Source organism: Notolepis coatsorum (genome assembly GCF_963971535.1).
Source record: "Notolepis coatsorum genome assembly, chromosome: 3".
Taxonomy (NCBI): domain Eukaryota; kingdom Metazoa; phylum Chordata; class Actinopteri; order Aulopiformes; family Paralepididae; genus Notolepis; species Notolepis coatsorum.
Genome location: NC_140167.1, coordinates 124368240 through 124391961, shown reverse-complemented (window position 1 = coordinate 124391961; position 23722 = coordinate 124368240). Strand labels below are relative to the sequence as shown.

General features: G+C 45.8%; 1 protein-coding gene across 1 annotated transcript in view; it reads right to left on the bottom strand.

The window, feature by feature from the left end:
- The window catches only part of LOC311225992 (dynein axonemal heavy chain 7-like), a gene marked incomplete at both ends in the record, with an annotated part of 810419 nt that overhangs the window by 389820 nt on the left and 396877 nt on the right, over window positions 1–23722 (bottom strand). Inside the window, 5 exon segments of the mRNA XM_084311374.1 lie at window positions 1653–1901; window positions 2629–2848; window positions 10373–10499; window positions 22050–22218; window positions 23003–23158. Coding sequence (XP_084167500.1) covers window positions 1653–1901; window positions 2629–2848; window positions 10373–10499; window positions 22050–22218; window positions 23003–23158 — 921 coding nt within the window.

Below are 23722 nucleotides of genomic sequence, written 5' to 3'. Positions count from 1 at the left end.
AGAGATAAGCAAAGATGACCCCCTAAAGGATATTCAACTTTTAATGAAAGAACAAAACAGAAGGAAAAGATAACTTCACAAAGGCAACATGAATATACATCGATCCAAAAGGACAAAGATCAACACTTAAATCCAAAGAGAAGAGGGTCTATACCAGAGAAAACAAAGCAGCAAGGAGCCAATGGCCGACATCAGCTAAATAGGCTAGCCAGGTAGGCTAATGACACCAGGCCACACACAGCTTTGGCCAACGGCCCAACGCTACCCAAGCTACACAAATGACCAAGACAATTATTTCACACACAGCACATGTCGTATCTCCAAATGTTGTGAAGTAACATATGTTTTGCCTGGAAAAAAACATCGTTATTAACAAAACATTCGGGAGGGGAAGGAAGGAAGAGTGGGGTAATGTCATGACATTTTCATTCATCTTACCTGCACCAAGGAACGCAGGGCGAAAGGCCGCAATACAGGTCTCCACGTTGACGAAAGGCCTCTCGCTGGCGGGACAAAAATAAGCTATGGCCGGAGCCTTGTCATGGTGCAGGCCCGACTACATCTTCTGTCAAAGATGATGTCGTAGTCAGAGTGCCAGAACCCCCTGCTATTCTCACGGCTAATGTCAATGGTCGTAGCACAAGCTAACAGCTAACTCTAGGCTAACTGATAGCATCAAGCTAACGTTCCCAGCCGAGCGCAGCCGGCAGCTAACGTCGTAGCTAAACAGCTAACTGGCTAACAGTTAGCTCAACCCGGCTATCGCTAACCATTAGCTAACGCAGAAGCAAGCTATGCGGCTACCACTGAAAAACTGTACAACGTGAGAAAAGCAGACAACCGCGTGGAGTTGACGAAGTTCATCTGCCAAACGACCATCCTCTTCATCTTGGCTGCATGCGCTGTCTCTAGGTTAGCTAACGCTAGTTAGCCTTTAGCTAAGCTAACTACTAGCCGACATCATCATGGCTATATCCCGACTGCACCATGACAAGGCTCCGGCCATAGCTTCTTTTTGTCCCGCCAGCGAGAGGCCTTTCGTCAACGTTCCTTGGTGACCGACCGACTGATAATGACCGACCTCTTCGTCTTGGCTTGGCTAAGCATAACCTCCAAAGCTGCATGCGCGAAATAGTCAAACGCAGCTGACGCATGCCGGCGTACACATGATGTAACCACTCCCTTCGTTGAAACCAATAGTATGTCTGCTGCAGAGCCCCAGAGCTCCAATAGTGAGTATGTCTGCTGCAGAGCCGCAGACCCAGGAACAAGTCAGACACATTCTACAAACGTGTCTAATGTGAAATATATAAGCATATAAGCAAAACTAGATTTTAGGTCTGTGATGAAAAAGGGCCTCGCGGGAAGGGGGGCCTCGCAAAAATAAAAAATTTAAATAAAAATAAAAATAAAAAAAATAATAAATAATTTTTTTTTTTTTTTTTTTTTTTGTGCGAGGCCCCCCTTCCCGCGAGGCCCTGTGCGACCGCACTGCTCGCACACCCCCTGAGGCGGCCCTGACCAGACATGATTTTATCGAGGCATAACTTACTATTTCAGCTTTTTACTGCGGTGAAATGCGATATATGGAGTGATAAATCACAGTATATTGCTGTGGCCTAAATATTGTGACAGTATCATATGGGGAGCACCTGTCCCAGCTGGTCCAGGTTGTGCACCTCGCGGTAGTTATGGTCCTCCCCCTTGGGGTCGTGGAAGTCGCAGAACATCAAGCTGCGCAGGTCATCCTCTGTCACTTTCCCATCCTGGTCCTGGCCCAGGTGCTGGAGGAGCTGGTGGAAGTCCTCCTGCAGGTGGCTCTGCGAAACCACCTGCAGATGGCTCACCAGCCAGGCCCGGTCTGAGTCGTGGACCAGACGGTCATAGTATACCCTCTGGACCTGAGGAGAGGACAGATAAGAGAGACAGAAATGCAAACTTTATATTTTATATAATATATATTTTATATAATGTATATATATTTATATTTTCATTTTCATTTCCAGTAAGAAATATTTTATTCAGGTGTTTATTTGATTGAGTTTCAGTTTAGGTATGTTGAGGGTAATGTTTACATGTGTTGTTTACATCCACAGTAGCAACACTGATATACAGTTAATTATACAGTTTAAAATGTGAAGATTCAATGTTCAACTGCGGTTACACAACTAGTTTGAGACATGGCTGTTTGGGACAGGACGGGCCAATTGCTTGACTCCCGCCATTGCCGTTTCCAGCGTTGTCATGGGGAAGTGTCTGTTTGGAGTGTGTGGCCGTCCGGTGGTATTCCGTGGTATGGCTGCTTGCAGTGTTGTGGAGACCCGTGGCATGGCTGCTCGCAGCTTTTCTTGAGAAAACTCATCCGATTGACTCATCTGATTGACTTTACACTCTACACTGCACTCCCCTGGGCCCTCAGCAATACACCAACCGAGTGTGAAGTGGATCGGATAAATCTCTCTTGAGATATACGAAGGACCGACACGCAATATAGCGCCACCATCTGGCCAAATGGCACCAAATTTTTAACCGGACTCCCCTGGAGGAACGGTTCTGTAGATATGCGTAGGACAGATAGACACACGCAGACAGAAATTCTTTCCTTTATAGTTAGATGTAAAGCATTACCTCATGGACCCAGAGCCGTTTGATGGCGCACGGCTTGTTGGCGGTCTCAGGCCGGGAGAGGCAGATGCCCTGGATGACCCGGGAGAAATCACGCAGGTTGAACAGGTAGTGGGACTTGGCCGGTGTGGGAAGCAGGTTCTTGGTGGCCTCTTGGTAAACTGACATGGTGCCATTGATGATCTGAGGGATCAGGGCGGCAAATGGCTTGGGAAAGGGAAACCTGACGAGGAGAAAAGTACGGATTGATTGATTGGCTGACCGATTACTTGGTTGAACGCAATACACAAGGTTATTGATAAACAGTGATTTTCACTGTTTCCTTGATGTCACTGCTTCAACTAAATGTAAAACCTGTATAGAAGAATGCATTAGTCAGCAATATTGGTGCAGCTCATTTCCTTATTTCAAGAGATATGTACATTATGTAACATGTAACTAATATGTACTTTTGAAAAAGCACAGAATACTACTAGAGTTTAACAATACGAACAACTAAAATCGAACAAGTCATTACTGTACCTCTCAAACTAAAAATACTGTCCATGAACAACGTATCCCGACAATAATTAACCTCTTAACACTTTCAGCGCCAGCCGTTTTATCCATCCTTGTATTCAATGGGCCACGCTTTAAAAGATAGGGATTTTCACTGTGCGTCACGATGTTTGTAGGGCTATATCTATATTCTAGATTATAGCTATGGAGACAATACTATACCCATTTGACAGTCACTATCTCTCATCCAACATGTAAAAAAAATAGTTAATTGTTTTGTGTATACGTTCGCGTGTTATCCCGTGTTGAATATTGTATAGTTTCAGAGTGTTATGGTTTGTTACCAACCCCAACAGCACGGCACAGACAGGTAGTTCAGAGTTAGCCAAAATCCAGGGCGTATTTATTTCCAAATAACAGGGAATAGAAAAAACAACAAAAAGCACAAGTGGGGAATGTTCTTGGCAGAGTAGCCTGCGGCTCTGCAGCTCGTCTCGGTGCTGAGACGGCACAGTGGCGTTGTGCCTCTGACTCTGCGGCTCTGCAGCTACTCGAAGATCCAACTCGGGGAGGAACGGAGAGAGAGAGAGTTGTCAACAAACAAGCCAACGGAATACAAGGCAGTCCAGTCCTCCTTAGCTGAGTCCAGTATAAACACAAGTGACTAATCTTCAGTGTTTACCAAACACACAAGTTTAGCTGAGTCCAGTACAAACAAAAACGGCAAATCTTCAGTGTTACCCAAACACACAAAAAACGGAAAGGTCAGGAAGATGCGAGGAAAACAGAGTATCCAAAAAGTACGTTCCAAAACTCACCAAGGCGCAATTGCGCAAAGCGGGCAACGAGGCGCTGATCCAACGGATAACAGAGAAAAGCAACATTGACTTCCATTGACGTCCTGGAGAAAAACAGACGAGGTACAACACGGGAGGGAACAAGCAGCAGCAGCCAGTGGTAATCCAAAACGACCCGACAAAGAACGTTAGGAACACCAGAGTATATAAGGGCTCCACCGAGCTGATTAGAACTCACTTCAGGTGCGAGAAGGTAATTGGTACCATGAAGCGTGCGGAATCGAACCAATCCTCACAGTACACCTTGAAGCGTGCGGAATTGAACCAATCCTCACACAGAGTGATCCTGGCTATTCCTGGAAGCTGCGTTATTGAGCGATATGTGAATTTTGCTAAAGACGTTCGCGTTGCTCGCCTGGACACGCTACTGTTTCCAAATCAAAGGTATATAATAGGTATTATGTTTCATCATGAATGCATCAAAGGGGGGGGGCGGTTTGATGCTCTGATCGCCAGCAATGGCATTCATTTTGAATACTATATACGTTGATCGGCTGGATCTATATGAAATCATTGTAGGATCAAGGTGGAATTGACGTCAGATAGTCCTTACCTTTGATCGGGGTTATTCCAAAAATAATATTCCAATTGTCTGATCGCGATTTCCAGTATTGATGTCCATCGGGTCCCTGACAAGAAGTGGCACAAGATATGCCTCAAGTGTGCTGAACGCGTTTCAAAGTGCTCGGATGAAGCAATTTACTTGGCTTGGTCTAAATTCTCCACCCGGACGACATTAGATGTGACACACAGTGTGAAATAAGGTTTCAAAGGGTGGGCGATACTGCCACCTAGCAGGATTCGGCCGGTATTGCATTCTCTGGGTCTCAGAATGAGTTCCAATGGTAACACTGAGGTCCGTGAGACTGTAATGAATAAAAAAAAATATGAAAACGATCGAAAACCCGACTATACTTGGGTTTTGGCGCTCAACCGCTGGTGAGATAACCCGACTATAGTCATGGTTGGCCGTGAATGAGTTAACCTGCAGCGGCCCGGACCTGGGCCCTCTTGAGGACGATTTGCCCACCGGCGTGCCGCTTTGCCGACCTCTAGCGGCTCGGGAGTGAATTTGTTTTTACTACAATATATATATATATATATATATATAGAATTAAAGCCCTATTTGTTTCCTGTCGACAAAATCCATTCAGCGGTTTTCGAGTTACATGCCAATATGTGAGGCGTGCGCCAAAGTACACGGCAGACTTTTCTTTTTTTGGAGTACCACCCCAGACTCCCGGGGCTCTAGCTCCGTCAATCATTTGGCGATCTCGAAAATGATTGGACAGGGTTGTAACCAATGATTGGCTTTCCAATGATACCCCACGTGGGGATCTGCGAATCAGGGCCCTCATTCATCAACCCGACTTACGCACAGATTTGTGCTTAACCTGTGCGTACGACCATTTCCAAGCAAAGAGTGGGATTCATCAATTTCAACTTGAACTTGACTCCGTGCTTATGTGTACGCACAGCTCGGAGCACACTTAGCTGACTCCCAGTGGTAGAACATCGTTACTACGGCATAAGCGCTCCTCAGTTCTGCATTAGTTTCAAGGCGGAAATAAGCTTCCGTGCATTAGTGTTCAACTTCTGTATGACCCGTAATTCATTATAGTTCATTATAAAATAGCGACAGTAGTGTAATTATAACGGGCTCACACGCGAACAAGAGGTTGGCCTGCTTGTTTGGCACGGGGGGGCAGACGCAAAACACCAACCTCCAAACGCGATTAAATATTGTTTCAAATAAAAAGCGAATTATTTTGTGTTTCATGTTTCCAAATAAGATTGGTCACGAAATGCTTTCTACTTCAATTTGTTGGTTAGAATAGATGACCTCCGTTGAAACTTCACTGAGACTAACAGTCTATTTGTGAGCTCCCGCTCAGATGTGATAATAATAACAATAATAATAATAGCTTCATTTTATATAGCGTCTTTCAAGAGACCCAAGGTCGCTTTACATAGATAGGGGGGGGGGATAACAAAGTAACAGACATAGTGGACAGACACACAACATATAAATATGATGATGGAATTCATTCAAGATCCTCTCCACCCTCGGGTCTTTGCCACCGGCACGGTCCATCGTGATATTGGAGATGGATCGAGCAATAGACTGTTACTGTAGCTGTCAAAGCTCCATCACAAATGCAGTTATGTGAATAGAAAGGGATTCCACTAAGTCAATGTTGCGATGCGCATTTGCCTGATACATGTTGTTGCTGCATGCCGGGAGGAAGGCGATGCTGAATGTTTTCAATTCATTAAATAAAACGGATACTTTTTGCAAGGGTTTACTGACTGTCATACAAATAATCAACCAACTACATACTGTAACTTTTCAGTGCACGTTCTTATTTACATTGTGACAACAGCCTTGTGAGTTCCCGCAGTGACCCGCACACAGACATGATGGAATTCAAGTTCAAGTTTGTATTGATCACATATAGGCAGGCTACACATGGCGTATCGCTACATCATTGGCAGTGAGATTCATTGTTCTTGTATATGCTCTCGTATTATCGTTTATATAGGCTACCCAATACTGACATCAAAATAGATTGTATGACTCTAGAAATCATATGCAGCAGGTAGAAAATTGACGGAAAATCCGTCACGATTTGGAATACAATTGAGGAGAACTTTAATCCCTGGGTATTAATCAAACAAAACGGGAAAAGGCAGTCATATTCCAGCACGGTCTTTATTAGTGTTTGCGCTGCCCAGGCAGCAATGGTTAATAGATATCATATCCGACATCTACGTGTACACGTCTGTCAGCCTGTCACATAACACGCTTCCCTCGGCTTAGTCCATTTTTCCACATTTCATGGGGGTATTCCATTACCGTATATGGTTAATCGGGGCGGTTCTGGTATGCAAATACTTAAAACAGTGCACAAGCTCAAACGTAGGATCAAAGTCATATTCATCATGACAGGTGTGCGTAGAACCTGCGTACGCACGTGTGGTGAATCCCGTTTTTTCTGTGCGTGCACTGATTCTACATTCTGTGCTTACTTGTGGAAATAGAACATTTTCTACGCCACGTTGATGAATGAGGGCCCAGGTATCTAGGTGAAAAGTCACAAGCGAAAACAGGAAGAGAAAAAAAACGCAGAATGCATTGGAGTCAATGAGAAAACTGAAACCTGCAGAGCTTTTTTTCTCCCAGTTTACCAAAATCGCTCATGATCACAAATTTGGACATAAGACTTCAGGCGATGGACTCAGAGCGTTTTCCAGCTAATACCAACTAGCTTGCAACTATTACAGAAAAACGTGAGTAACATGTTTTTCTACAACTCAAGTTCAGACCTGTTACTCTATTTCATTAGCACTAAACGTGATATTTCTTTATTGTATCAGAAACTTCAGAATGTTATCTTTCAAAAGAGACCAGGCTTATGCATGTGCTATACATATAAAGTATAGTATTTTGGTTTGCAAAAAAAGTATGGAGTCCTCAAAAACTAAAATGGCCACTTTTTGGGGCGCCTGTTAACTCATTCACGGCCAATCACGTTTGCTCGCCAACCGTTGAGCGCCAAAAACGTAATATTACGTTTTTAGATAGTTTTTTTCGATTTTAATATCCTATACAGTCTCATGGACCTCGGTGTTACCATTGGAACTCATTCTGAGACCCTGAGAGTGCAATACCGTCCGAATCCTGCAAGGTGGCAGTATCGCCTACCCTTTGAAACCTTATTTCACACTGTGTGTTACATCTTATATGATCCGCAAACGTATATATGAAATAAAAAAATAAAAATTACATGTTGGACGAGAGATAGTGACTGTCAAATGAGCCATAGTATTCTCTCCATAGATATAATATAGAATATAGATATAGCTCTGCAAACATCGTGACACAGTGAAAATAGGCAATGGAAAGCTGGGGCATTGACTACAGGGATAAGGGTAATAGCTGGTGCTCAAAGTGTTAACACATTGGCTGCCAGACCCGAGATTTCTCGGGTTAACTCGCCAGCGGTTGAGTGCCAGACCTGATATTTCTCAGGTTTTGGTTGTTTTTTCTTTTATTCGATTTCTTTTTCATTACAGGTTCACAGACCTTGGTGTTACCATAGGAAATCCTTCTGAGATCCCAAAAGTGAAATACCGGCCGCATCCTGCTAGGTGGCAGTATCGCCCCCCCTTTGAAACCTTATTTCACACTCTGTGTTACATCATATATGGTCCGGGTGGAGGATTTAGACCAAGCCAAGTGAATCGCTTCATCTGACCACTTCGAAACGTGTTCAGCACACTTGAGGCATATCCTGTGCCACTTCGTGTCAGGGAACCCGATCGACATCAATACTGGAAATCGCGATCAGACAATTGGAATATTCTTTTTGGGATACCTCCTAGTAAAGGTAAGGACTATATGACATCAATTCCACCTTGATCCTACAATGATTTCATATCGATCTGGCCGATCAACATATGTAGTATTCAAAATGAATGCCGTTACTGGCGATCAAAGCATCAAAAAACGACCCCCCCCCCCCCCTTTCATGCATTCATGATGAAACATAATACCTATTATATACCTTTGAATTGGAAATAGTAGTGTGTCCAGACGAGCAACCTGAACGCTTTTAGCAGAATTCACGTATTGCTCCATAACACAGTTACCAGGAATTAGCCAGGATCACTCTGAAACTATACAATATTCACCACGGTATAACACACAAACGTACGTGAACAAATGTATTCTTTTTCATATGTTGAACGATGGATAGATAATGTCAAATGAGCCATAGTATTGTTAGATTTGGATCAATCAGCCAGTATCACCTCTCCATCGTTGTCGTTGTGTAGTTTCTGCGTTGTGTTTATTTCTCTCCGTCTTCTCATACTGGCTGTACAATCTTTGTCATTCCCCTTTAATGCAATCCGTAACCATAAGTATTCGACACTGGACAGCGTAGTACCTTTCTTGGAATCGTTGTTTATTACATAAACAAAAGCCTCAGATGTTACCCATTTCGTATTGTCCTTGAAAAGTCTTTGATGGAACACTAAATTCATTATTCTATCGTCTCTTCTGCTGTTTAGTCCAATGGTGGCTGAGGCTTTGTTGTTAGCCAAAACCCTTCTCCCGTTAGCCGAAGCTAATGATGATGTGTCATCTCCCCTCCCCCACCGGCGAGGGTGAGGGAGGGATGAAAGTCTCTGATCCACGTCCGCTCGCGTCAGCTTCGTGTCTAGATCTAACTTACACCCGGAAGGAAACTCACATTTATAATATTCATCATCATCATTATCATCTCGGCATATCAATGACAGGCCCCGCCCCTCTTCTTGCTGTCATGGCAACTGCTGTTCACCCTTAAACGTCTGTTTCTAGTGGTGACACTCTCTCTCTCTGACCATTCTGCCTGCTCGCAGTCCTTATCAGTTGTTATGTGCTGAACCGACCTCGGCATGCCCTGGGCTCTATCTTAGTCTGCTGCTAAACACAGTAACTCTCTCACCGCCTCCACCACCATATCTACCTCTGTGACCTGGCCCCTTTAGATGCTGTCATCTCCCCCAATATATACATTATATACATTGAAAAAACCTCGACATCCTTCAGTATTGTCTCCATAGCTATAATATAGAATATAGCTATAGCCCTGCAAATACCGCAACGCACAGTGAAAATCCCTATACTTTACAGCGGTGGCACACTGAGTACAAAGATGGGAAAACAGCATGACAGTCAATGTGTTACGAGGTTAAAAAACATTTTCACAATTGTCTACTCAATATTGGCTTGTGTAAGCCACCCCATAGCACAATAAGCCAGATAAGCACTTTAAGCCTCAGTGTTGCAGACTGGCATTAGCTTATGATGGGTGGGTAAAGGGTGTTGTGAAGCTGGCACAGTGCCAGCTTGTTAGTATGAGAGCTCTGCGGGAAAGAGACTCACGGGCACTTTTAAATAAACCCATGAGGCCATCTTGGCACCTAATGTTCCATGACAATGTTGTTCTCATTACCATTCTCACTATGCCACGAACTGTCTCGTTTTAGGGCCAACAGGACACCCATTAAAATCCCAAACCTTAAAAGAAAGTTTGAGGAAAGGTAAAAAAAAAAAGGTTTTTTAGTCAACTAAAATGGTTGTGCTTTAATAGTCCCCCTGTTAGCCCACTGTATTTGGCAATATAATGTATAATTTATTAAGATTGTAATGACAGGGCCTTCGTGGAGCTTTTATATATTATGAATTTGTGTTTAAAACCCCTTTATGTGGTAATAAATACATGTATTTATTGATATAAAATTGCCCCATAAAATCCTGGGTAGCAGGAAAACAAGCAAATAAATTGAAATCCCTACATTAGTCCTTGAAGGGGGCACACAGGAGAAAGAGCAGCATCTACCGTATGGTGAGATGCCAGTCCAGGATCCTGGAGAAGATGGTGAACATGGTCTTTTCGTCAAAATCATTGATGGTGACCGTGTTGAAGTGGCGCAGGAAGCGGGGTGTGATATGATTCCTTCCACCGCCTGAGGGAGTCGAAGAGAAAACAGAGATCACCACTAGTGTCCATGCTTCCACTTCATAACCTGGTCAAAATAATACCTTAAAGGAGCACTTCACCAAAAATAAATGCTGGTTTATTTTGCACATAATCTCGCACACAACCAAAAACAACCAAAAACTCTAAACAGTTTTGCACACATTCATTTAGTTTGACAGTTATTGAGAGTGAATGTGTATGAATATGGCCACCAGTGAATGTCGGGGACATTGAATCCCTGTGTTGTGTTAATTACAGCACCATGAAATAATGTAGATAAGAAATAGCTATCTTATCATTTCATTGAGTTGTAATTAACACAACACAAGGATTCAATATCCCCGATAACGAAGGTTATCCTATAACCCTAGTTACATGAGTTTTTGTCAGCGTTCTGCTCTGCTGGGGACAACTCATCAATACCTATTGTATCACTGAAAGCTTTTGCCACATGCACCTACATTTGCCCGGCCACGGCCATGTCCGGCCATGTACATAAGCGAGGGGCATGGCCGTACTCTTCCTTCCCAAGTCTTGATCTTCATTCGGAAGACAGTCAGGGGTCCTCATCGCGTGAGAGCAGAACGCTCACAAAAACTCATGTAACTAGGGTTATAGGATAACCTTCATTACATTTAGTTTTTGCTTACGTTCTGCTCTGCTGGGGCACAGGAGTGGAGCAGGACACAGAGAGCCTGACAAATGTACCCGCTGAGGTCCCCTTTACAACCATCAGGACACTGGGAAGGGTCCAGGCCCCCCCACCCTTCCTAGTGAGGAGTGGGGGGGGACAGGACGCGTCTATTCTTTAACTAACGGATTTCCAGTTCCGCGTTCGCGTTCTGCGATCTGATTGGCCACTGACGTTTCTGGTGCGATCTGATTGGCCACTGACGTTTCTGGTCATGTGACATGTGCGCCCAATCGCGTGACGCGCCCATTTCCACCTCGAACAGCAGCAAACTACGTAACGCCTAGTTTATCACTGGTTAAGCTTAGGCGACTCTTTCGAAGTTGGTTACGGTTAGAGTTTGGAATCAGGGCTGGTGTTCTATCGCCCTGCTCTAAGACAAACTCTAACCTTAACCAACTTCGAAAGAGTGCCTAAGCTTAACCGGTGGCAGAACTTGCCGTCACACGATTGGCGCGACCAGAAACGTCAGCGAACGCGGAACTGGAAATCCCTTAGTTAAAGAATTCAGGCGGACAGGACACCGACTGTGCGAAAAAAGATAACAGCACCCAAAAAACGCACAAGGTGAGTAGACCGTGGGAAAAAAGGACCCGCGTCTACCCCACCGCGCGTCCCACTCGCTACAAGGGAAACGTACGCGAAGCACATGTTCGTGTTACCGCTCCCCCACCTCGTGGGGTCGGGGTTCCGAACCCTGACTCTGCCAGCGAAGCCTTAGCAGCGGGGCGCGGAGGGGGTCCCAGACCCATGGACCACTCAAGGGCAGGGCCTTCCGCCGAGTCCAGGAGCTAGGACCTGACCAAAGGGACCTGGTGAGGTCAACGAAGCCGTGGCATCGAGACCTCTCCAGACGTTTACTCGTGACACCACTCTTTTTTACAAGCAAAACATACGCAAGCATATGGCCATATACATGCGTCATGGCTTAGAAAAACCAAAACACGATAGCTAGCTACCAACCGTGAGCCCTGGGCCCCGTTCCCCGTACCTGGTTCAACTAAGTCGATCAAGATGTCATTATCCAGATTCAGTTAACCCAATGTTTGAAGCCGGGATTTTCCTGTTCCTCGAAGGTGGATTCAGTCTCGTTAACTCAAGCCAGACTTGAGACCCAGGATAAGTGCGCGTGCCCGCCTCAGCCGAGAAGGCAGCAAGTGTCGAGAGCAGAGATCCTGATTCTCTAGCGGCATTGATTGATTAATTGATTTAAAACTTTAGTAACATATTGCAGTAGGCTCAATCGCCTCGCCGACAAGTTAAATGCGTTATCTATAGGCTAATTTTAAGTCCCTCATTACCTCAATCAATCAGATTATATTTCTTTAAACTTGCCTGCTGGATTGAATAATCAAATGAGATCTTGCTAGCGAAAATAATTAGTTAAACTGTTATACAGAATTACGATACGGCTCTCTTACCCATTGATTGATGTGTGGTCGATCTTTTACTTATCTCCACTGTGGTCTAACGGGTTGTTCTTTTGACTTTCACGCAGACGACCGGGGTTCGAAACCCTAGTCTTTTCCTTCTTTTTGCAATATAGGAATAATTCAATTTGGTGCACGTTGAGAGCTATATAAAGAATGACATCCTCAATGCATGTAGATTTATAATATTTTAACTTAAAACCAGGCTACTTTGGCGTATAATCATTAATCAAAACAAGCTAGTCAGACTACTACTTGACCTGACTCCTAGAACCCACCTCACCCCTGCCCACTTTGACAACCTAGGATGGCTTAGAGTAGACGACAGAGTACAGCAACTTGCAATGGGCCTGGTCTACAAGATACACTACGCGACCAAGGTACCCATGTACATGTCAAAATACTTCCCAAAGGTCAGTGAATACCACGATCACAACACCAGAGGGAGCTCCACAAATCATGTAAAACCCAGATTCGGCTCAAACAAGGGACTAAACACGTTTCGCAATTATGCCACATCAATGTGGAACGCCCTGCCTAAAGCTGTAAAGGAATGTGAATCACTACCCACCTTCAAAAACACTCTCAAAAAACACCTACGTGAGACTGCAATTCGAAACTGGCCCCTACAAATGTCCTAACCTAGTTGTACAGTAAATGACCAAGTAAGGCTTTGTCAATATTCCAATGTACAGTGTAAAATGTGTGTGTGTCCCCTACCCAACCCCCCCCCCCCCCCACCTCCAATGTACAGCCCTCACCCAACCCCACCCCACCAACCTCCTCCAATGTACAGTTTCTACGCCAAATGTATATACACTCCTTTTCTGGACACTTTTGTATCACAAACAGTACTGTTTTTGCAAATCTGATATGTCATAAATGTATAGATGTAGCAGTACTGTCTATCTGTATGTCATGTATGTCATATATGTTATGATGAATTGAAAATGGGGGACCCTGGTGTAAACAAGACGAAAGTCTTTCTCTGGTCTGCATCCCCTTAACAATTGTATGTATTGAGATGTACTGTACTGTACCCATTCTGCAATCTGTTAATAAACTTTTCAATCAATCAATCAATCAATATTATATTCCAAAAATTTATATTGGAAACACGGGGTTTCAAACACCGGTCGCTGGGTTGGCAGGATTTAGCACTACCGCTGCGCCACTGTGCCAGATGGGATAAATTCATTGTTTATACATTAATGAACGAGAGACCCGTGTTTAGAATATTCTTTATTTTGAATGAAGTTTTATTTCTTTATCCTCATTCATTAATGTGACGTCAACGGCTCATTCAATTAAACGGGCTGTCACTTCTTTGCGGGGGCGTGGCGATGGTTGATCCGGCTAACTTGAACTTAAACCCTGCTTTCGACCAGGCTCAAACTTTTGGATCTGTTGTCATGGTGATTTGGACAATCCAGGTACGGGGAGCCGGAAAGTCCGGCTTAAGTCAGACTTCACCGAAAGTTATCCGGCTAACTCAGTTATCCAGGTACGGGGAACGGGGCCCTGGGTCCACGTTTGTCTATAACTTGGCCACACGAGTCCCTGCGGCTCCATTCACAAGCAAGAATTGCCGCCCGTTACACTTTTAGGTATACACAAAACACATTTAGTGAAATGATTACACGCTGCTTCAACAAAAACCTCCCACTCTTAAGAGGGTCTTTTTATTGAAAGAAACATAGTTTTGGGGGGGGGGATATGGGTGTAAAAGAGCAAGAGAGGAAGAGAGGAAAGGGGGGGACACAGCCTAGGCTTAGTCCCGCGCCCCTTACCTGCTGCCGTGTGGCGCTTAAAAACTAAAGCAAAAACTAAATGTAACTGTCAAACTAAATGAATGGGTGCTAAACTGTTTAGAGTGTTTGGATGTGTGTGAGATTATGTGCAAAATAAATCACCATCTTTGAAATACTGTCATGATATAAATGTCACATACTGTAAAAGCACAGCATTTTCAACAGTGACAAAACAAGAACATTTGGTAAGAGATATGAAGGAAGTGGGCATACAATAGAGGCCTATTGGATAGGACTAGGGATGCACCGAATAATCGGCCACCGAAACATATCGACCGAAAATGGTTAAAAAAGGCCCTTTCGGCTTTAGCACCGAAAAAATATCACAGAATGTCAAAGAACAGGGTTACGTTCGTAACCTAACGTGTTGTTGTGATGATGTAATCAAAACGCAGCGACAAGCACGGCGAGCGACCATGTCTGGCTGTCTAGTCGTAGGTTGATAGTTTTAAAGCACCTTGGCTTTGTTCTGAATGCACTTTGTTGTAGTTATCCTACAGAGAAAAGAAAATGCTCTTGACTTTAATGCACATTTTGTTGTATGCAAAGAGAAAATGTTTCAGCAGTCAGTCTGGAATTAATGTATGCATTTAAAAGTGCTGAATAAATGTTTTATGGACCCATAATAGTAATTATTATTTAAGTTCAGTTTTGCCATAATCATGTATTTTGCCATAATCAGGTAGCTGAACAACATTGGTAAAAAATAAATACATTATATATATATATTTATATTAAAGCCTTTCGGTTTCGGCCAAGAATTTCCCATTCGGTGCATCCCTAGATAGGACTACAGTATCTTGTAAACAAGTCACAGTAGAAGAGTAAGTAACCTCGTGCTTTTCCAGTGTTTTACCTACTCACCTACTCACAGACCACCGAAATCTACCTCAGAAATTAGGCATTTTTCTTTGGAAAATAGAGACAGCCATACTGGACGAAAAATAACTATACAAACATTCTGTGCAAGGCCTCTATTTATTCAGGCTATTCTCATGAGTGCTGATATTTGTTGGATTTCCTAGAAATTGGTGAGTGCACAACTAACCGTAACCCCACCCCTAATCTGAAGCCTAACCTTAACCTAACCATAACCTCAACCTTAATCATAATGTTAACTTAACCTAACCTTAACCATAATGTTAAATTAACCTAACCATAACTTAACCTTAACCATAATGTTAACGATAGGTTATGTATATAACCTAGTTATATGAGTACTGGCTGAGCGTCCCGCTCTTAAAGCCTATCGAGATACCCCTTATCTCCTGTACCTATTGTACTCCATCACGGAAAAGACTTGTACACCCACACCTGACCGGGTCCCGCCTCTATGGAGGCGCAGCCTATAAGACCGTAACCATGGTCATCAACACACCCTTCCTCGCCAAAATCCCGTTCCAGTAAAAGATCCCTCAAAAGGGAACTCAGGGCCGCTTAAGAGCAGGACGCTCAGCCAGTACTCATATAACTAGGTTATATACATAACCTATCGTTATATATTCGTACTTGGCTTATCGCGTCCCGCTCTTAAAGCCTATCGAGATATGGGTTAGAGCGGACGCGAGGCCTGACAGATGTACCCCCTGAGGACCCGTAAGCCCACATCAAGGGGTTCGGGGAGCCCTGTCACCCCATCCTTCCTAATGAAGGGGAGGCGCAGTCAACTCCACCTGAGTGCGAGCAAGAGGGAACTAGAACCCCTTGAACACACAGCACAGGCGGAACCAAGTGTGACCTAACACACTGTGGCCCATACCCACACACTCCTGCTACCCTACCAAAGGACGGGAAGCAGGAAAGGCCACAGGCCCCAGAACCGCCTGGGAGACAGAACCCCCGGTCATGTCCATGAGGTAAAACCTTACACAGGGGCCCGGGGAGGACCATGAAGCTGCAGCACAGATGTCCTCCACTGAGGCCCCACCCAGGAGAGCGGCAGAGGCAGCCACCCCACGAGTGGAGTGCGCCCTGATGCCCCCAGGGGGATCCTGCCCAGCCAATGTGTAGCAGAGGGCAATGCCCTCGCACAACCAATGGGACAGGCGCTGTTTCGACAGTGCCTTACCGGCACGAGAACCACCGTAACAGACAAAAAGCTGATCGGTAACCCTGAGGTCCTGAGTACGGCTGAGGTAAATTCCCAAAGCGCGGACCGGACATGACAGGTGAAGGCCCGCATCTAACTCACTAGCGTGAGGAGGAGGACGAAACGCCTGAACCACAATATCCCGGGAGCGGAAGGAACTGGATATTCTTAGACATGAAAGCAGGATTAGGTTGCAGAGTGGCACCGCAATCGGCCCGAAAAGACAGGCACTCTGGACGTACCGAGAGAGCACAGAGCTCACCCACGCGTTTAGCGGAAGTGACAGCCAGCAGGAACGCGGTCTTGAAAGACAGCCGTTCCAACGGCGTCTGCTCAAGCGGCTCAAACGGGGCCAAGGACAACCGACCGAGGACCAATTGAAGATCCCAAGTCGGAGCCAAGGAGCGTTGCACCGGCTTAACGCGTCGAGCGCCAAGCAGGAAACGCTTCACAAGAGGGTGGCTGAACAAGACAGTCCCCTCAATTCCCTCATGATAGGAGGATATAGCCGCCGCATATACCCTCACCGTCGAAGCCGACAGTCTACCAAGAAGAGACTGGAGATAACTCAGGACAGCATCCAGGGGGCAGGAGACTGGGTCCCAGCCCCCCGCCTTACACCACTCTTGGAACGCACGCCATCTGCCCGCGTAAAGTGTGACAGTGGAGGGAGCATGTGCACTCCGGATGGTATCAACCACCGAAGGGTCCATCCTCTCCAGACTCACCCTCCCACCAGCCACACCAACAGCCTGCTGGTCTCTGACAAGAACAAGTTACAGGTTGAAAAAGCCCTCAGCTCGGAACTAGGCAAAATCTGCATATGGCTCGCCGACAACAAACTATCATTACACATGGGCAAAACAGAGTCCATTCTCTTCGGTTCAAATAACAGACTCAGCAAGACCGACGGCTTCTCGGTTACAGTGGGTGACAATATTGTCACAAGGAAAGATGAAATTACCTACCTGGGTTCCATCCTAGAGGCTAATCTTTCCTGTGACAAAATGGCATCCAATGTAATAAAAAAAGTCAACCAACAAACTCGATTCTTGTACCGGATCTCCTCTCTGGTAAACAAGAATACCCTGAAGACTCTAGCAGGAGCACTCATTCAAGGGTACTACGACTATGCTTGCACCTCATGGTACCAAAGCACCTCAAAGGCACTAAAAAACAATTACAAACATCTCAAAACAAGCTAGTCAGACTACTGCTTGACCTGACTCCTAGAACCCACCTCACCCCTGCCCACTTTGACAACCTAGGATGGCTTAGAGTAAACGACAGAGTACAGCAACTTGCAATGGGCCTGGTCTATAAGATACACTACGCGACCAAGGTACCCATGTACATGTCAAAATACTTCCCAAAGGTCAGTGAATACCACAATCACAACACCAGAGGGAGCTCCACAAATCATGTTAAACCCAGATTCGGCTCAAACAAGGGACTAAACATGTTTCGCAATTATGCCACATCAATGTGGAACGCCCTACCCAAAGCTGTAAAGGAATGTGAATCACTACCCACTTTCAAAAACACTCTCAAAAAACACCTACGTGAGACAGCAATTCGAAACTGGCCCCTACAAATGTCCTAACCTAGTTGTACAGTAAATGACCAAGTAAGGCTTTGTCAGTATTCCAATGTACAGTGTAAAATGTGTGTGTGTCCCCTACCCAACCCCCCCCCCCCCCCCCACCTCCAATGTACAGCCCCCACCCACCCACCCAACCCCACCCCACCCAACCTCCTCCAATGTACAGTGTCTACGTCAAATGTATATACACTCTTTTTCTGGACACTTTTGTATCACAAACAGTACTGTATTTGCAAATCTGATATGTCATAAATGTATAGATGTAGCAGTACTGTCTATCTGTATGTCATGTATGTCATATATGTTATGATTAATTGAAAATGGGGGACCCTGATGTAAACAAGACGAAAGTCTTTCTCTGGTCTGCATCCCCTTAACAATTGTATGTATTGAGCTGTACTGTACTGTACCCATTCTGCAATCTGTTAATAAACTTTTCAATCAATCAATCAAAGCCGTTGGCCCAACATCGGATACTGGAACAGAACAGTGACACGTCGTGCTGTGAGAGGGCCGTCGCCGACCAAGGAATGACCCAAGGAGGAGCGACCAGAAGCTGGATCAAGACCGGGAACCGGTCCGGCGCGACCAGGATCACCGTCCTGCGCTCCCTCCGTATCCGCTCCAACAGCTGACTCAACAGCTGTACAGGAGGAAAGGGGTACAGAAGACCGGGCGGCCATGGAAAGGTCAAGAAGGCATCCACCCCCAAGGGGGGATGATCTGCTCGACTAAGCGAGAACCACAAGGGGCACTTGTGAGAGCGTCGGCACGCAAACAGATCTACCGAGGCCTCCCCGAACCGATCCTAGATCTGTCTGACTATGTCGGGGCGGAGTTCCCACTTGTCGTAATGAGGACCGCCCCGAGACATCATATCCGCGCCCATATTCTCTGTACCAGGAATGTGGAGCGCCCTCAGACTGCGCAGCCTGCGGGATGCCCATAGCCAAAGTTCGACCGCCGCCCGGAGCAGGCGGATGGAACGAGTCCCACCCTGCCTGTTGATATACGCTGCTTCCGCCATACTGTCTGTCCTGACCAAAACGTGTTCGCCTACCACCAGGTGGTCGAACCGTTTGAGGACCAGGAGGACCGCCTTCAATTCCAACACATTGATATGCGGGGTAGCTGGGCCAGCATGAACCCCCGTCCAGCTGCCCCCCACTGCGTGGGTCCGACACGTCCCTCCCCAACCCGTGAGAGAGGCGTCGGTGAAGACCGTGACGTGTGAGCGCCTGCTGCCCATGGGGACCCCAATGGTGAGGATACCCAGCCTCCTCCAGTGGGCGAGATCTCCCCATATCGACAAAGGAACCGTCAACCGTTTCCCTTTGTCCCTCACCGGATCTATTCTCATAGAGAGAAACCACCTCTGTATCCTCCTCATGAAGAGGAGGCCAAGAGGAACCACCGTGTGAGCAGATGCCATCATGCCGAGCAGACGCATCACTTGCAGCGCCGTGACCGTCCCTTCCAGACGGTAACCCCCGAGCGTGTGACGGATAGACACCTGGCGCTGCTCCGAGAGGGTTGCAATCATGGGCCTTGACCTCAACGTCAAGCCCAAGTACTCCACCTGTTGACTGGGAAGAGGGGTACTCTTCTTCCAATTCACAGCAAAACCCAGGCTGGTGAGGAATTCCACCACCAGCCTGGTATGAGACCTGGCAACCTCCTCCGAACGACTGAGGAGTAGAATGTCGTCGAGATAGAATATAACTCGTAACCCCCGACGACGTAAAGGCTCCAGCGCAGTCGACACGCACTTGGTGAATGTGCGGGGAGCCAGAGAATAACCGAACGGCATCCTCTGGTACTCGTAGGAGTTTGAAGGAGTTTGACGGTCAACATTCTGAACGGTCTCGCTACAATCAACCGATTGAACGCGGACAGATCCAGTATAGGTCTGACCCCCCCTGTTTTCTTGGGTACCAGAAAATAACGGGAGTAGACGCCTGACATCGCGTCCTCTCTCGGAACCACAACGACGGCCTGCTTCGCCAACAGAGATTGGATCTCGTCGGCCAGGGCTGTCACTGCGTCTGACCCTGACAATAGAGTCGGCACCAAACCTGAGAACGGAGGGTGGGGTCGTGCGAAGTGCAACACAAGCCCCTGCCTCAACGTTCTCGCCATCCACCCCACAAGATGGCATTCTTGTCGCCATATGTGAAAATAATCCCACAGCGCACCCGCCGTCAACTGACGCTGGGCCGCAAGGAACAGTAGATAGTTGGCCCGGTCCCTCCCGCTGTGCAACGCACCCAAGGGGGGACCCCGACAGAAAGGGCCGGTTTGATACGGGAGAAGCTGTCATCAAACTGGTTGACACACACCCCCCCCTGAACACCCCTCTAGCGCATGCTGAGGAGTTGTTCCGCAGCTAGACACGCAAGGCATGAGGACCCCATGGGCTCCTACACACCGAAGCCCTGCAGTGATATTGCTACCACCCAAATCACACTCGCCTCTTCTTTGCAGACCACTGCCGCTGTGACGGGAGTGGGAGGCATCAGCGCGATACCCCGCCTGGCAAAGGCGAGGCCGGGGTAACCCTTGCTGTGCATTCAACAGAAGAGGCCTTGAGTCCCCCTGCTGACCACTGTAGCTAGTGGCAGCTGTAACACCAGGCTCATCCAACACACAACGTGTGGTGCAGGAACCACGCGACAGAACATTCTCACGGACAGACCCAGGCTCAGCCATCAACTGGGTGTCAGCCCCTGTCCCCATGAGAAGTGAAGAATGGGGCCGCATGCGCCTGCACCCTGTTGTTAGCCCGTTTACCTGTAAAAAAGGTAAATAGGACTCAGCGAAACCCCCCACATTAACAACCGACTGACCTTCATCAATGAAGCTGGTAAGAGGAGGGAAAAGCGGCATCCCGCGGCGGGGATTATTAGAACAACGACCCATTTCAGCGTCAACGTTAGCATTAGCAGAAGTAGCAGTAGTAGCATTAGCGTTAGCAGCGTGCTCCAGGATTGCCAGGAAAACGTCCACTGCAGTGGAACGATCACCAAGCCCTGGCGCCGAAACATACTCCACAGCATTACCAATACCGACATTGATGCCTAATGACACAGGCCTTACCTTTGTACAAGCCGACTTGATAGCCAAACCTTGTACGCTGCCCCTCGGTCTGCCGCCGTCAGACGAGGAAACATCAGCACAGGCCCAATGTGTCGCTGAAACATGCTTCGAAGATGCCAGGGGCAAGCAAACCTCCGGTAAGCTTTCAACATTACGCAATTTCTCCAATCTTTTCATACTACTAGTTACATAAGGTGCACTGCATCCAATATGATGGAACGAAAATAGAGGAAGGGTGTGTTGGTGACCATGGTTACGGTCTTATAGGCTGCGCCTCCATAGAGGCGGGACCCGGTCAGGTGTGGGTGTACACGTTTTTTCCGTGATGGAGTACAATAGGTACAGGAGATAAGGGGTATCTCGATAGGCTTTAAGAGCGGGACGCGATAAGCCAAGTATGAATATATAACTTAACCTAACCATAACCATGACCATAATGTTAACTTAATCTAACCATAACCTTATTGTTAATTTAACCGAAAAGTCACAAATAATCTAGAAATTTGTGTTTTTCTTAGCTTTTCATAGCATACTATATTCTACGGGTCCGAATCAGTTCATGCGTATATGTTTACACAAGTGCAAGTCGTTTGAAAGATGCCTACAAAGTCTTTGGAATATTAACTCAACGCATCAGTGGATACTACATAAGCTACAACTACAGTATCACATAGACTAGATCTACAATATCTGCAACCAACCCTGACCTAAAAGACTTTGTCCATGACACTTTTGGATATTTTCCATGACCGTATGAACCCTGAAAATAATTTGAGACATGGACATGAAGTCAGCTGGTCTGAGGGCTGGACTCACCGGGCGGCCCCATGGCACACATGATCTGGATGTCCACTAGGCTGATCTTGGAACATTCCTTCATGTCATACCAGTTACGGTGGTCCAGCCACTGGCGCAGCAGCTCCACGGGGGGCTGGGCTCCGTACGTTTCCCTGGCTGGCATGTTCACGTCATCCACAAATATCACCTAAGTTACACAATGCACTGTTAGTGTGGCCTAAATACATGAATACAAAAAAAAACTAAAAAACCGAATGCCTACTTGGTATTTAACTCTCGAAAAACATTGGGCTAGATCCACAAAGAATGGATTGCACGAAGCAAGTTGCACCCTTACCGGTACTTACAATTCATTAGGAATTGAAAATGGGGGACCCTGATGTAAACAAGACGAAAGTCTTTCTCTGGTCTGCATCCCCTTAACGATTGTGTGTATTGAGCCATACTGTATTGTACCCATTCTGCAATCTGTTAATAAGATTTTCATTCAATCAATCAATCTGCACGGTGATTGATTGAATGAAAATTGTATTAACAGATTGCAGAATGGGTACAATACAGTACGGCTCAATACACACAATTGTTAAGGGGATGCAGACCAGAGAAAGACTTTCGTCTTGTTTACATCAGGGTCCCCCATTTTCAATTCATAATGAATTGTAAGTAAGGGTGCAACTTGCTCCGTGCAATCCATTCTTTGTGGATCTAGCCCAAGGTGTTGGATAGCGTTACTAATTGCATGTTAATGTAAAGACATGGCATATAGTTTTCAAAGCTACAATCATCAGTGAAATTGCATTACTAGGAAACATTGCATTGCCAAGTTTATCAATAGTCATATAAGTAGCTGACAGGATACATAGCCATGCAAAGAAAAATAACACTCAAATCATGAAGGTCAAAATATTGCAAATATTTCCATGAAGTGTCTTTGGATTCAACAATATACGAACAGAGCGCAGCAGTCATACCATTTTCTTCCCCAAGGGTGGACCCAATACTCCTTTGCGCCTCTTATCCAGTTTGGATATGATAAGGTTCTGAGTCTGGTCGGCCGAAGTCTGGGCTGAGAAGTTGATGAGTAATGGTGTGTACACGTCCTTCTGCAGTCGCTTCAACAGAAAGTCCTGAATGGGAGATATTGGATGGTGCAATTCTGAATAAGGATTACAATGGTAAAGATAAAGATAATTACCTACTTCAAAACAACACAGTAAGAATAATCATACTATATTTGGTAGCACATTCTTACAACAGTAACAAACTGAGAAATTACATGAAGACTTTACTTTCAAATAATGTTTCTATTCCGGTATTTTGTCTTCTTCCCAAACTGTGTGACATAGTCATCTTGTGAATTTCCATCACTACTGTGAAACATTTCCAATGAGACAATCTAAAACTGGCAACTTCAATAGCAAACAGCACCACCTCACCACAAAATCCTGACTTTTTATGTTGTGTATTGATCTTGAGTCGTGTTGTGCAGTGCAGTGCTCTGACCTAATTTAACCCTATATGGAAAACAAAAGGTGTGGTTGGCAGCTGAAGCTGACTACCCAACGTCCACAGGTCCAATCATTTGTACGTTGGGTAGCCATACAATGTTCTAAGATCCAGTCCTTTTAACATCTGACGTAATCTGGAATTGTTGAATATATATATTTTGAAGGGTAGGACTTCTTGATAGC